The 13,266-nt window shown below is 33.1% G+C and overlaps 1 protein-coding gene across 6 annotated transcripts in view; it reads left to right on the top strand.

The window, feature by feature from the left end:
* CEP128 (centrosomal protein 128) overlaps window positions 1-13,266 on the top strand; it is a 98,485-nt gene that overhangs the window by 49,063 nt on the left and 36,156 nt on the right. Inside the window, exons 20-21 of one of the 6 annotated variants that reach the window (XM_066188602.1) lie at window positions 702-763; window positions 886-1,643. The exons of 4 other annotated variants lie outside the window; for them this stretch is intronic. In XM_066188602.1, coding sequence (XP_066044699.1) covers window positions 702-733 — 32 coding nt within the window. In that variant the 3' untranslated portion in view covers window positions 734-763; window positions 886-1,643. Of the gene's footprint in view, window positions 1-701; window positions 1,644-13,266 lie in introns of those variants that run through there. One more of the 6 variants, XM_066188600.1, reaches the window with a different exon arrangement.

Below are 13,266 nucleotides of genomic sequence, written 5' to 3'. Positions count from 1 at the left end.
CATACTGAATGAAAAGCCCAGCCTTGATTATGATGCAAGTACTAGAATGTAAACATGTAAATGGATAAATGACTTGAACATGAAAATAGGAAAAGCTACTTTCCCAAAGGGGAAAAAAGAAAACACAGCTAAAAGCATAAAAATGGTGTTAATCCAAAAGGAGAAAACAATCCATTAAAATGAAAAAAAAAAAAAAAAAAAAAATTAAGGATACAGAATGCTGGTTGGCTTTTCATACTTAAAAAAATGGAAGTACTTACACAATGCTAAGGCACACAGTAATGAAATTATGGGCAAATCTCAGGTGCAGGAATAAAGGAAATGAAGGCAGAATGTATTTAATGAATAAAAAAAGCCTTCACTTTTTTTTTTTTAAAAACACCAAAGTATCCTTTACAGTATTGCTAAATAAAATGGATATTCAGTCAAATTTGATGAAATGGATGAAAATACTTTCTGCTGGAATGATGCAGATTTTAGATGGAGCATTTTATCAGATTCTGTGAATAACTGTGAATATCCATGGATGTGGTTGACTGTCCCCACTGACACAAACCACTTGTCAGAGTACCTGATAATAGTCTGAAAATACTCCATTAATTTAAGTTCACATAAATCAAAACTTATGAAAATGAGACAGAGAAATTGTATTCTCAAGAAATTAAATTGTTAATTTCCTTCCTGTGGATCTGAAAATGAAGTTGACTCATGGGGACTTCGGAAGAAAGAATAAAAATAGAGATTTATGGCGGGCATATCAAAAGTAGGTGGCATAAATATTTAAATTGCTTTGTTGATGAACATGTTTAAGGGAGTTTTATTAGCCTAAATAGGTCTACTAAAACTTTTAACTATGTAATTTTTTTTGTCTTTTCCCTTCACCAGATCATTTGTAAATACCTAGGATATTGTAGGCTTTTGAAACTTCCTTATGAATCTCTGCAAAAGTGTTAACATTATCACAGTGGTACCTGTGGTGGTATCAACTGGCTGTCCATGTGGTATGATCCTGACCAAAACAAGTAAGCTAGCATAAAGATTCATGAATGAGAAAACAGAGACTGAAGCAAAATACAGTTGGGAAGCACAGAGTTTCAGCATTGTCTACAGAGTAGCAGAAGTTTCATAGTTATCTGGTGATGCTTCAAGATCAGCTACGTTTGTCTTCTGTTCTTGATAAGAGTATCATGACGAAGAGTTTAGAAATTCAGAAGTCTAGCAATATTTATAAATACAGAAGAACTGAAGAGGATGTGAGTTCTGATTTCAGGTTTATAGATTGGTACTTTGGATACAGTTCACTACTGAACAAGGTATTTATCTAGCATGCTGTACAATGGGATATTTCAGTAAGTAACAATGTTGGATTCCATTTTTCCTCTTAGAGTGATTTTGGTCTTAAAATCAAATTTATTTCACTAGCATTGAACTTGGTATTCAATATGTTAACAAAATGTACAAAGATCTGATGAAATAAAATGCGTGAGTTCCAGTTTCTAAACTAAGAATTTAATTTGCATTCTGGAATCACTGAGCATGCCATGGTGTTCTTAAGATCAATTCAAAAATTAGCTTAGGTAACAAGAATTTTGGTTTTTTTAATGCCATTGTCAGCAATTGTACCCAAGATCTGGAACAAATTTCTTTCATTTATTGCACTTCTATATGATCTAGCCAGACTGTGTAGTCTGAAAACCTCATCATTCAAATCACTGAAAGTCCGTATTTGATCCTGGGTGGACCTGTTGGTTTTATAAACTCAGATTTACTTTAATTGCCTTTCCAAGAAAGTCTTGAAATATATTGACATGTATGTAAGCTAGACATAATGTGTTATATAGTGGTGGACACGAAGCCTGCACAGTTCTTTTTTTTCAGGATAATATACTGCTACTTCAGAGAAGACATGGATAGTCAACAAATAAATGTTTAGCAAAATAAGACCTGACATATTTGGCAAGGCCATATCTGTTCTTTTTTATAATGAAACAATGTTAGTATGGCTGTAGTGATGTAAGAAGAGGAGGTGCATTGCTGCAATTTACAGATTTAATTTATCTCAAAATATTCTGCAAATACTGTTTTACACAAAGTCCCGGGTGATGCAGGACATATTCCGTACCAGTTCTCAATGTCTACTGAGATAATGCTCTATAATCACATTTGAATTATTACATAATTAAAATTTCTCTTATATAGGTTTAATATATATATATCTATACTGCTATATATATATACTTATGCTGCTAAGTAAAGTTTAAGAAGGTAACAGTTTTAGTCCTGAGCTGTGATACACTAATGTTAGATGCTTTTGTCACAAGCACAAAACTGTACTGGTCAAGTGTGTGGTGTTTTTCTTTAAGTATTAAGTTTATCACTCATGCATTTGTCGTTGTGCGTTGTCTTAGGTTTGAGGATATAAAAACCAAATTTTGAAAGACTTATATTTTAGCTGTTTTTAGTGATGGTGTCAACTCTATGAATCATACAGTTACGTCTAGTTTCATCACTTTAAACAGGTAAAATTTACAAAGATTTTGTTTAGTGATTTGTGAGGCAAAACATCAGTTTATTTTAATTTCTTTTTCTTCTGTTAGGTTCAGTCAGGACTATCTGTTATTCAACTGCTGTGGGTAACATAAACTGAAAAGAGCCCGTTATATTAAAGTAGATTAAAAATGTAGGTAAAACTTTGCTTTGACAAAATCTAATCTTTCAAATTATATTCCTGTTTTTTCTATTTTAAAGTCAGTAAGTCCAATTTTTGTTTGAGTTAGGAACACTAAAGCAGAAAGAGTAAAAATTTAAAATAAGAAACAGTGTAGTACATTGAGTGTAAATATACTGACACTGAGCAATCTCTGTTATTAAACTGAGGAAAAGTATGAGATTGGGAACCAGTGAAAATCAGAATAGTGTAAAATCTTTCTATTATGACCTATTATGTTTCATTTAATAGTAAAGTACATATGCTGTTTTGAAGACAACTTTAAGCCTGATTCTGCCCTTTCAGCTTTCTTTCTTTCTTTTTTATTAAATTTCTGTTTCTCATATTTTGCATGATATTGCCCTTGTCTGAACAAGAGTCCTTTCTGTGGCAACAAGAAACATCACAAGGTATTTTCAGGTCATCTTTCATTGAATAGTGAATGGGAGCATCAACTAGAGAGAACACTTTTAAGCATACATACAGGAAGGAATCTGAAGGATTTCAGAGAAACTCTTCATAGTACTTGGTTTTCATAGTGAGCTTCAGAATGCATAGAGTTGAAATATCATTACTATTAAAATGATTTGTTTCTTCTTAATAGTGTTCTTGCCCTTTAAATAATGCTTAGTTTTTTTAATGTGATGGGGGAAGGAGGAGGGAGGACTTCTAAGTTATTTTAAACTTTGCCAAAATGAACCTGCGTTCAGAGTCTTAGAAGAATGGAAATAAACCCAAATAATTTAGAAATCTTGCCCTGTGGAACTTTTTTAATCGGAAAACTGGAAATATCTGACTGGACATGCATTGCTGTAATTATTTAGTATTTTTCTGAAGCCATTTTCATTTGACATTATCTTTTTATGCACTCATAAAAATATGGCTGCCATTTTAAAAAAAGAGAAGGTAAGAGATGGGATCAAACTATAGCTAAGAGTTCTTAAAGACTTCCTTTGATTTCTTTTTCTTTCTGAATCAAGTGCTTTAGATGATTACCTGAAACTTATGCACAGTTTTTTGTTTTGGAAGGCATGATTAGTCCTTTAAATTACTGAGTTTGTACTGCTCATTAACAGTAAGAGACTAAATTTATTAGTTTTATTTCTTGGTTTACCTGCACATACTGGAAACTAAATCAAAATTAACAAAAGTAACCTGGGGGATGGGGATTCAGTGTATATTAAATAATTAAAATGTATGATTTCATTCTTTCTTTCCTTTGTGAATTATGACTTCTTTCTTTAAACCAAGCTAAAATAGCTGGTGTTCCATGAACTAGTGGGTTTTTTGGGGTTTTTTTACAGCTGATGTAATGATGGCATTGGACTCTTCATAAGCACAATTACAGCTTAGCAGTGATTTAGCACTGTATAATAAAGAGAATCTTGTAATCAACTGTACAACTTTACCAGGACTCCTTGAATTTATATGAAAGATGCTGTCATGCTTTCAGGTTATGTACTATTATGCTTCTATGCTGAACTGATATCACCATTTTACATCTGTTAAATTTTAAAAAACCCAACCAAAAAAGCCCTACCCCAAGCAACACAGGCACTTCCACACTTATCTTGAATTCAATATTTTTCTGAGAAGTATATAACAGAAACATGCTGTCATTTATTCTTCTTTAGGTAACAATGATATCCTGAAGAATCTCTTTAATATCTGAAAAGATGTCAGTTTATTTAAATAATATGCTGTCTTATGTGAAATAAAACTGAACCAAGGGCTCTATGTTCCTCTCATGTTATGCCTATTCCCTTGGTCAAAGCTATCTTAGTTTAAAATACAGATGAATCATGTTGGAAATTTCAACAGAAATGGAAAAAATGCTATCTAAGATTTAGTGTAGTAAAGCTTTTCAAGTTAAAGGAGTGTTTAAAATCTTGCATCTTGCTATATCATAGATTCAATATCTTTCAAAATTAGAGCTTGTAATGGTTTTGCCCAGAATTTTTCAGCCTGTAACAGTATATGTTTTTCAGTGTAGGTCATTGCTATGTTAATAGCTTTTATATCCTTTCAGCTGATATGCTATTTAAAAATCCTTTTTTTCCTAAAGTGAGTCCTGATGATAATCTATATTTGGAGAATTGAAGTTTAAGTACTTTGTCAGTACCAAAATAGAAGAGTTTCAGTCATTAGTAAAACCAATTCTTAATGTTGACTGTAGACAACAAAATAATTTTAATTACAGAATATACATTTTAAGTGAATTCTTGAAAAAAAAGGAAATCTAGCTGGTTTTGGGTTTGTCTGTTAGAGATTAAATTAGTGATATTTAATCTGTTTGTACATTTTTTCCTTCTGGTGGGTTAAATATGGCAAATTCCTAGGTTGAATATTTACTCTGATCAGCTTGTTCAAGGTAACAGCTGTCTGTATCTAACATCTTTTCTTTCCTTCTCGTTTTGGTTTAAGAAAATGGGAACTATGACTGGTACTTTTAAATGCTTTACATATTTTGTAGTTAAAGGGGAAAATCCTTAAAAATGTTTTAGAGCCAAGCAATGCAAGCTAATTAACTATACAGTTCATACAGTATGAGTGATTAGAAAAATAAGCTACTAATAGTTTTTACTAAATAATTTCTTCTTCTATGTATTTTTTTAAAAATTCACAAGTAATAATGGGCATGTATATCTGAATCTTCTTTAGAGTGGGCAGAGAGAGTCACAGTATTTTTCTTGTCTGCACCTATTATGTCTCTAGGATAAGATCATAACATCATCAAGGGCAATTTGATTTGGATACTTCTGCCTATTTTAATGAACTTGAGTTGCAGGTTATTAAGCACTGTTAGTAAACATTGTTGCTGTAAGGTTTTAATTTTTTTGCTTAAACAGATACAGTATCTTAGTCAAAGAGAATGTACTTGCTCTTGGTTATGTAATTAAAAAAAAAAAAGAGTGAACTGAGGGTAAAACTTGGTCTCCTGTTCCTCAGTTGGATTTCTTAATTCTACACCACCTTTCTACTCTGAGAATTATTTTTTAAAATGCACATTTTCATATTGCAGTACTTATTTTTGAGTATTTGAGCAGTACCTTTGTGCAACATTATATATTGCTAGTATGTAAATCTCTAGTGGAAAACATTTAAACGTAAAAATTATCACCTTAATTTTTGTTTCACAATTCTAACACTTAGATTTTGTTGTGGATATTTTGTTTGTTTTATTATATCTGGTGAATTGAGATGCCTACCACTAGAGAAAGAAACCAAATGCAAACCCATGAAAACAGATTCATTGAAATATATATGTATGCACTTCATGCATGTGTACATACTGCATCAATGTTGTACATACTTAGCTGTCAGGACAAAACTTTGTCTTCCTGGTTTTAATTATATTTGATTACTCAGCTGTAGAACATTACTTTCTTGATTGGATTGAAATTCTAGGAGCAGCATTTTCTGAAAATAAGGTTGGAATGTTGTCTGTATGGAAAATTGCTTCTACTTGCAAAATCAAATGATCAGACAGTATACCATTTCTTGCAAGACACTATATAAAATTAAGAAATCCTAGTGAAATAATTGTGTTCTAACGCAACGTGCTTTAAATCCATGGAACACGTTTTTATGAAGAAAGCTGAAAGGCCAGAATTAAGTTCGGGCACTATTGAATATAATGCAATGATCTTATACCTATTTGGCAATCCACAGTTTCCTTATCGAGTTCTTAATGCCTGTTGCAAACCAGTTTATTTTTTAGCAGAAGCATACTTAAATTGGCAGAGAAGTGGGTTTTTCAGATGCCTTGCTTCTGTCAAGCCATGAGACATGTCATGGAACTTGGAAGGAAGTTTGCTTTGCGTAGCTTCATGTCATCCCTGTGTCTGAGGAAGAAGGGGCTTTCTTCCCTTTTGGGAAGCTGTTGGGAATGTTGAGCTGATGTTTCTCAGCTGTATTAAAGGGATTATAAGTATGTTGGGTTATGCTTTATTAAAGTGGCTTCTTAAGTGAGAGTGGAATGTGAATATTCTACTATATGCATGCTTATTCTCGTAAAAGCCAGAGAAATATTAATACTTCATTCTTGGTCAGTGAGACCTATCTACACAGACTGGTTTTAATGAGTTTGTACCATGGACTATTCATAATACAGTGGAACAGAGAAAATAGCAAAGAGTAGGATAAGATCTGCACTTTACAGTTGGAACGTTTTTAACTTGTTGCAAAAACATTTCAAATTTGAAAATACAAAAATACTCTATCCTTTCCGATACATGTATCTTATATACAGTATGTATATAGTATAATATCTTCAGGCTGGGTTCTGATATTGTGGGAAGATTGCGATGTGAGGGAAATAAAAACTGAAAGCCTTCTAAGATTTCTTTTTTGACTGTTTCAAAAATGATTGTATTTTAAAATCTAATGTGTTTACAGGACGCTGCAACTCCTGTTTCTTTCTGATCTTAAAACACTTCAGTATGTGATTTCAAAAATAACTTGATTAAAGTAAGTATTTGTCTTGCTGTAAGCAACAGATTTTGCTCATTATCTGGAAGGAATTTTGATTTCCAAAGAATTATTTAAAATAAAGGCATTGTTATTCCTACTAAATTATGAAAATTTCCACCCTTACTGTAATTGAGAATCAATGGTATGATTATGTGGGCCATTCATCTGCATGATTATGCATTTTTCATGCATTAATCTGTTGTTACTATAAGAATGGCAGCATAAAATGCTTTTAGTTCACAAAATTAGCATTTCATATTTCCTTAAGTGGTAATGTACAAATATAGTGTGACTGAATTTGAGCATTCTATTTGTTGCTACTTAATGAGGTTTTTCTAATTAATCTCTTTTTGTTCATTGGGAATTTTGTTCATGATGATTCACTAACTTGTAATAATCTAACTTACTTGAGTAGCAGTATTACATTATTCACAGATCCAGGAACCACGCTGCATCTGGTTAGGAAGAAATGACAGTACTCGTAGTGTCAATTCACTAGGATAGATGCCAGCTGTAATCAGAGCATTTTTACCGAGCTGTATATGCTCTGTAAATGGGTCTGGTCATCAGAAGCTGGGTAGTTTCTTTCTCCATCTGAATCACCAATACAAATAATATTTTATGATGCCAGGTCAAGAAAAAGTAGTATCAGGTGTCTTGTACCTTAAAATTAATTGCCTATGTTTTGTTCTCATCTGATGTGCACCCTGAAGTGTGCAAGTTGCATGTGTATTCTGGTTCCAAGTTGCATATCTGACATTATTCTTTTTCCTGAGCAGTGTTTTTAATCTGTGTCCTGTAAGAGATGATTCTGGTTTTTTTAAATTGCTCTAAAGACTTTGTTTGCACTGCCTTAGCAGAGAAAACAATGATCCAAGAGAAAGATTTGTTCCAGAAGAAGTTGTATTTCAGCTCAAGTAAACTGGTTTGCTGGTGTAAAAAGTACACATCAAGACAGCAGAAGGACAGACATTTACAGTAAACCAAGTTTTTATTAAATAGGAAAATATCTGTTACTGATCATGCTAGTGCTTTGGGACAAATGAACTTTGAGGATCAAGTGTGTAGAGGAGAGTGTGTTGCACTGGAACATATGTATAGTAGTGTAGGTCTGGAAGAGGTACTGTCAGAAACCTTGATAGAGTAGAGAAACCCAGTACGATTAATTTTAAATATTACTTTGAAGCTGAAGGCTGTCTGTGATTTGTATTTTATTGTTATTATTAAACCTGTACATTGTCATATAGAAAAAAAAGTCCAACCCTTATTTCAATCAAAAGACCTTTTGAAATAAATGTGCCGGCAAGAAATGTTGTTGCAGCAAAGGAAAATTGTACTAGACAAAGGGGTAAAATTATAGAAGCTACAGAAAAGCATGGAAAATTCTGGGTAAGAAGTAAAAAAATCAGTTTCTGAAAAGCAAACTCAAGTTTTCCTTTTGGTTATTTTCTTGTTTTCTGAAGAAAGTTTAGAACCATATTTTCACAGTACAAAGCATATTTTAGAGGTAAGGCATAAACCTTTACTTTTGGTCTCAGGAGTTTTAATTTTAGTAATTATATTTTGTCGTACATAATGTAAAGACACAAGGGAAGAGAAATTTAGCCATTTAATATGATTGCTAGAGGATATAAAAACCTTAGATAAATAGTATGAATTTTCAACAATGGGTGCACATTAAAAGAGTAGTTTTCTATTGTTCTTTCTGTTCTCAAGAGGCATGAGCAGATCACTGCACATTATAACCTATGTCTCATAGCAGTTATACCCTTTCGGGGCATTTCCAGTGAAGCACGTTTACTGTTTGCTTGGTTCCCTCTTCATTCCCAACCTCGGAGGTGATGCCCCAGCTATTGAAAACACCTTCCAAAGTTCGGTTTGCCAATATGCCTTATAACATGTGCTGCAAGAGGCATCATATAAAAACACATCAAGCATTTTTACACTTGTGTAAACTTCAGTTTGTTCCTTGCATTTGCATTGCTGAGATTAAACAGATGTGCAGCTATAATGTAAATAGGTAAAGGATTAGGTGTGTAGAATACTCAAAGTATTCTCCCATTTAAAATGGCATTTTTGTGGGATTTTGAGTTATTTTGCTATTTCTTTGATTACTATTTGAATTCTCTACTTGTAGAAATGATGTGGTGTTGGGAGAATGGGATAAGCAATTCTATAATAAACAAAATTTATTTGTAACTCTTATGAACCTTGTAATAAGATTTGCAGTGTCTTTTTATAACAAATAGGTTTTTTTATGGTACATTAATTATACTGCTCATACTGGATATACTTTTCTCCATGTAATCTCCATTCCGAGATTAATGCCTTTGTACCTTTTTAATCAGTTCAAACGGTAGCGTAAATTTGGGTTTTTTTGTGATCAGTCTCCAGGAATTCTATTGATCAGAAATAAAAAGTCAAGTGTCAGTTGAAAATGGCACATACTCCACTGCCATGTTGCTATTTGTTTATGATATGAAATTTCCCTCTTAATATTCTCTTTTTTGGAGTATAGGAGAGATTTCTTGCTCAAATCTACGTATAAAAAGTTTTTGAAAAAATTACTATACTTGTGTAGATTTTTGCAAATTACTATGTGGAAGGAATAATAAGTTAGTGCATTTAGATAGTATTATTTCCAAAATAGATTTTTAGATATTAAGTGAAATGTTCCATTCACTGAAAGTTGAAATGTTTGCCTGCTGAGCTGATAAGTCTTAGTTGTATACCATCAGTTACCATGGGACAGTACAACAACAGGATTGTCCCACCACGGAATACACTCAAAGCCTAACTGCAGCTGAAAAAATTAGAAGCAAGTATTGCTATTATGACTTTCTTCATAATTTCCAGCTCAGTTTATTGCATCTTCCTCTGTAGCATGTGTATTACACAGGGTGTTATATAATTTCTAGTTGCATTATGTTGGGTGTGAATGAGTCATACTGACCTCTGTGCACGTGTGCTTGTTTGGCTGAAGTAAACGTTTTCTTAGAAGCTGTTTGGGTCCTAGTGATACATAGTAGAATTAAAAGCTTTCTTACAGCATTTATCAAGGAGTCAGTCCCATGGAGATAGGACTTTTTGTGTGCTTTACTCTTCTGACAAAACGCCTAACCTACTAAAAGATCCCTTTTTTTCTGAGACTGGTAGATAAACTTAATTTCCAGGCCAGTATTTTTGAGCTTCCCATATTATCTGTTCTTCTATACTGTGAACATTGCAAATGGATTGTTCAGTTCTGATCTTCAAACAGCTCAATTAAGAAATGCACTTCTAGGCTTGGGAGAATTACTCATCTCAAGTAACAAGTGACCTTGGCTAGAAAACCTTTCTGTCTTGCAGCTGTTGGCCTCCTTTGGTTTGCCCAGTTACTTCAATTCAAATGAGCTGCACTAGCTGCTTCAAAAACCTGGATGCCCTTAATCATTGACCAGTCCTTAGCTGATAGGTCCAAGATCAGTTCTGCGTATATTTGCATCAAGATCTGCAGCTGCCTTTCAGATGTAGCCAAAAGGAAATTTTCTGATACGCATAAATATGGTTGGGATGATAAACTTCAAAAAAAGAAAATCCTAGGATATTAAGAGAGAGAGCTCACTGAAGAAAGTGGCATTCAATTTCCTGTTTTGTCATTTACATATGCCGTACAATAATTTTTATATAGCTACCATGCCTATAAACATATCAACATAATTATCTAAAACAAGAAATGGCAAATACTCTTTCTAGCTTGCAGTTGGTAAATGAAAACAAATTAAGTTTCAATTTCTTTCTGTGTGTTCCTTGAAAATTTTATTCATTATCAAAGGAAATGTTTCTCCATTCAGGAGAGAGTTGTAACAATTACATGTTATATGCCATGATAAAACAATGTTTTCTGTTAAAAGTGTCAACTATTATGAGGATCTTGCTTTGAGACATTTCTTTACTATATTTTCTTTTATATAATGCTGCTTTTTTTTTTTTTTTCTTTCCAGGTTATTTAATAGGTTTTCTAATCAAAACTATGGGAGAAAAGACCGATGTTCAGTTTATTGCATAGATCTGTGCTACAGACAGGTGTGATGATAGCTCACACACACAAATCCAAGATAATCATGAGTTAATGGGTCAAATTGCAGTTTTCCATTCATAGAGACATTTAATATCACTGCAGACAAAAGGCAGAATTCTTATTTCTGTTTTGTTCACTCCCATCAGTGCTACTTTCTCCAACCCTTCTCCCATGTCTCCTCCTTGTTAGACCCCTCCAAAATCGTATATTACTCAGTGTTAGCCACGTGAGACTGTCTGGTTTTTGCCAGTGTGCTGTTCTCGTTGTAATGAACTAGGAGTTTTTGGAGGTCCAGGTTTGTCATTTTGCCAAAGCAGGACAAAGTAAGCAAGAGCAATGCACAATCAGAGGCAGGGAGCTAAGAGACCTCCCTGCATTTTGGCAACTGCAGCTGCAAATGCCGTCTGTGATGTGATCTGAGCACATCTAGTGGAAGTGGAGCACTTGGTGCTAGCACCATGTTAGCTGGGTTGGACTCGCTTCTGTGGGACATGAAGAAGGAATATTTACGTAGTCATCAGTACCCAAACTAGATTATTTGAAGCTATTAGTAAAGATAATTTAATACTACTACTATAACTAGTAAAGATAAATGACTACATTGTAGTATAGATATGCTATTAGATTGTTAGGGTTGAAAATTGATGGCTTCTCAGCAAAAATTGTTAAGTAAAATCTGAAGTGTTCATTCATGCCCATTGAATGTTAGATTTTTTTTAAAGTCTGTTCTCAAGATTTATTTCTAGTAGGAACATTATTGCCTGCATTCCAGGTTGGCTATGTTACTGCTGCATGAGTAATCAATGCCTATATATATGATAACAGTTTCAGCTGGAAGTGGAATCAAGTAATTGGCATTTGAGGCCTTAGAAACATTAACAATTATTGCACAATGCTTAGTGGCAGAAATTCAGAACATCACTATGACTTGTGTTTTGAGTGTCAGAATAATTTCTAAATTCAGTAAATCTCAGTTATTTCCTCAACTATCCTTATTTTTAGGGCTTTAAATCTTACTTTTTTCCTATAATAAATTGTGCATAGTTATAACTGAAAAGAGTCTTCTGTTATTGTAGTCAAGTCATGCCACCCTAATGATAATCTGAAAGAAGAGCTGGAGTTTTTTGATAGATATTTCAGTAAATAGTAGTCCAAAGAAAAGCATACAGCATACTCCAAATCTAGTGTTTAACTGTTCAAATACCATGTGTACGTGTGTTAATGAATTCTCTTTGGCATATGTGTTTTTGATAATAAGCAAGATGAAATTTGAAACTATCTTCTCAGTTACCAAAATCAAATTAATATTTTATTAGTACATTTAATGATACTAAAAATTTTGCCATGAGGAAAGTTTGTTTTGCACTGAAAAAAATTTTGCTCTTTTTGTCTGCAAATAGAGGGCACAGTCCAAAATCTATAATGACTAGAGGGATTTCACCGTTGTTATTGTTTTAGGTTTGGATTTTGTGTTTAATGTGCAGTTTTAAGGAAAATGTTGCTTAACTCATGCAAGAGAAGAGCATAGACAGTAACAATGCTGGCTTTTCCTGCTATATTCTTATACATTTTTTTTCCTTAAGCATTTTAAATGGAAAAAATCTATAATATTAACACAAAGGATGTTACAAGATGAGGGTAACTTGGAATTATTAGAGTTGTTTTAATATTGCTTAAATCATTAATTTGATCATAGATTCAACCAACACCTGTATGATGTTTTTAATTTTCACAGCAACTTTCTGGTTGCAGCAGATTTGTGGACATAGTTTTTGCAACTAGATAATTTTTAAATCAGAAAATGCTACCATCCTGAAACTCCCGAACCACTTTCAAACTAGCTATCCAAGGCATTAATTAAAAATAATGGGGAAAAAATGTCAACTGCATTTTTGGTATTTGGTGGGTCCCATTTTAATTTTCATGCCTTTCAGATAAACTCTTTGCTTAACTGGATCATTTTTCCATGATTTTGTTCATGTTTGGGGTTTTTTTTTTGGTTGTACCATTCTTAATATCTGTAGTT

Source organism: Chamaea fasciata, unplaced genomic scaffold (assembly GCF_029207755.1).
Source record: "Chamaea fasciata isolate MVZ Bird 193981 ecotype frontalis unplaced genomic scaffold, bChaFas1.0.hap1 SCAF_7, whole genome shotgun sequence".
NCBI lineage: Eukaryota > Metazoa > Chordata > Aves > Passeriformes > Sylviidae > Chamaea > Chamaea fasciata.
The sequence above is the reverse complement of the archived record's forward strand: the minus strand, read 5'-3'. Positions and strand labels throughout refer to the sequence as shown.